At 54.1% G+C, this 449-nt stretch overlaps 1 protein-coding gene across 1 annotated transcript in view; it reads right to left on the bottom strand.

The window, feature by feature from the left end:
• Positions 1 to 449, bottom strand: part of LOC111647817 (multifunctional procollagen lysine hydroxylase and glycosyltransferase LH3-like) — a gene marked incomplete at its 3' end in the record, with an annotated part of 9772 nt that overhangs the window by 6713 nt on the left and 2610 nt on the right. The window contains exon 3 of the mRNA XM_087171556.1: positions 289 to 425. Coding sequence (XP_087027682.1) covers positions 289 to 425 — 137 coding nt within the window. The remainder of the gene's footprint in view (positions 1 to 288; positions 426 to 449) is intronic.

Genomic DNA, 449 nt, shown 5'->3' with positions numbered 1-449 from the left:
ACACTTTCTGTTGCTGCGTGACCCTGAACTTGGTCTGTCAGGCTGCAGACAGACACTGACACTGGATACCAGGGGATATCATCATGTGGCTGTAGCTCAGTCACCACACCTGTGTCCTGGTGTTTGTAAGCAGGACAGGTGAGTCAGGTTTCACACCAACGACCAAACCAAGAGTGACAAAGAGAATAAGAGAGACGAGAGACAAAAGAGGAAGAGGTGAAAGAAACGAGGCGAGAGAGACACGCACACAGTCTCACACACACACACACACACACAGGTGGTCCTTACCTGTCCACGAACATGATGACCATGTCCTTGTTGTCAGAGTGTTTGAGCAGCTCCTTCTTCAACCATCTCACCTTCTGACCTCCCCCCACCGTCCGAGCCACGTCACCCCCCTTCCACTCCTCCCCCAGACCCAGCACCTGCACGCGCACGCACGCACGCAC

This window comes from Seriola lalandi, unplaced genomic scaffold (assembly GCF_002814215.2).
Source record: "Seriola lalandi dorsalis isolate HSWRI2012SDOR001 ecotype SW California unplaced genomic scaffold, Sedor1 jcf7180002055009, whole genome shotgun sequence".
NCBI lineage: Eukaryota > Metazoa > Chordata > Actinopteri > Carangiformes > Carangidae > Seriola > Seriola lalandi.
The sequence above is the reverse complement of the archived record's forward strand: the minus strand, read 5'-3'. Positions and strand labels throughout refer to the sequence as shown.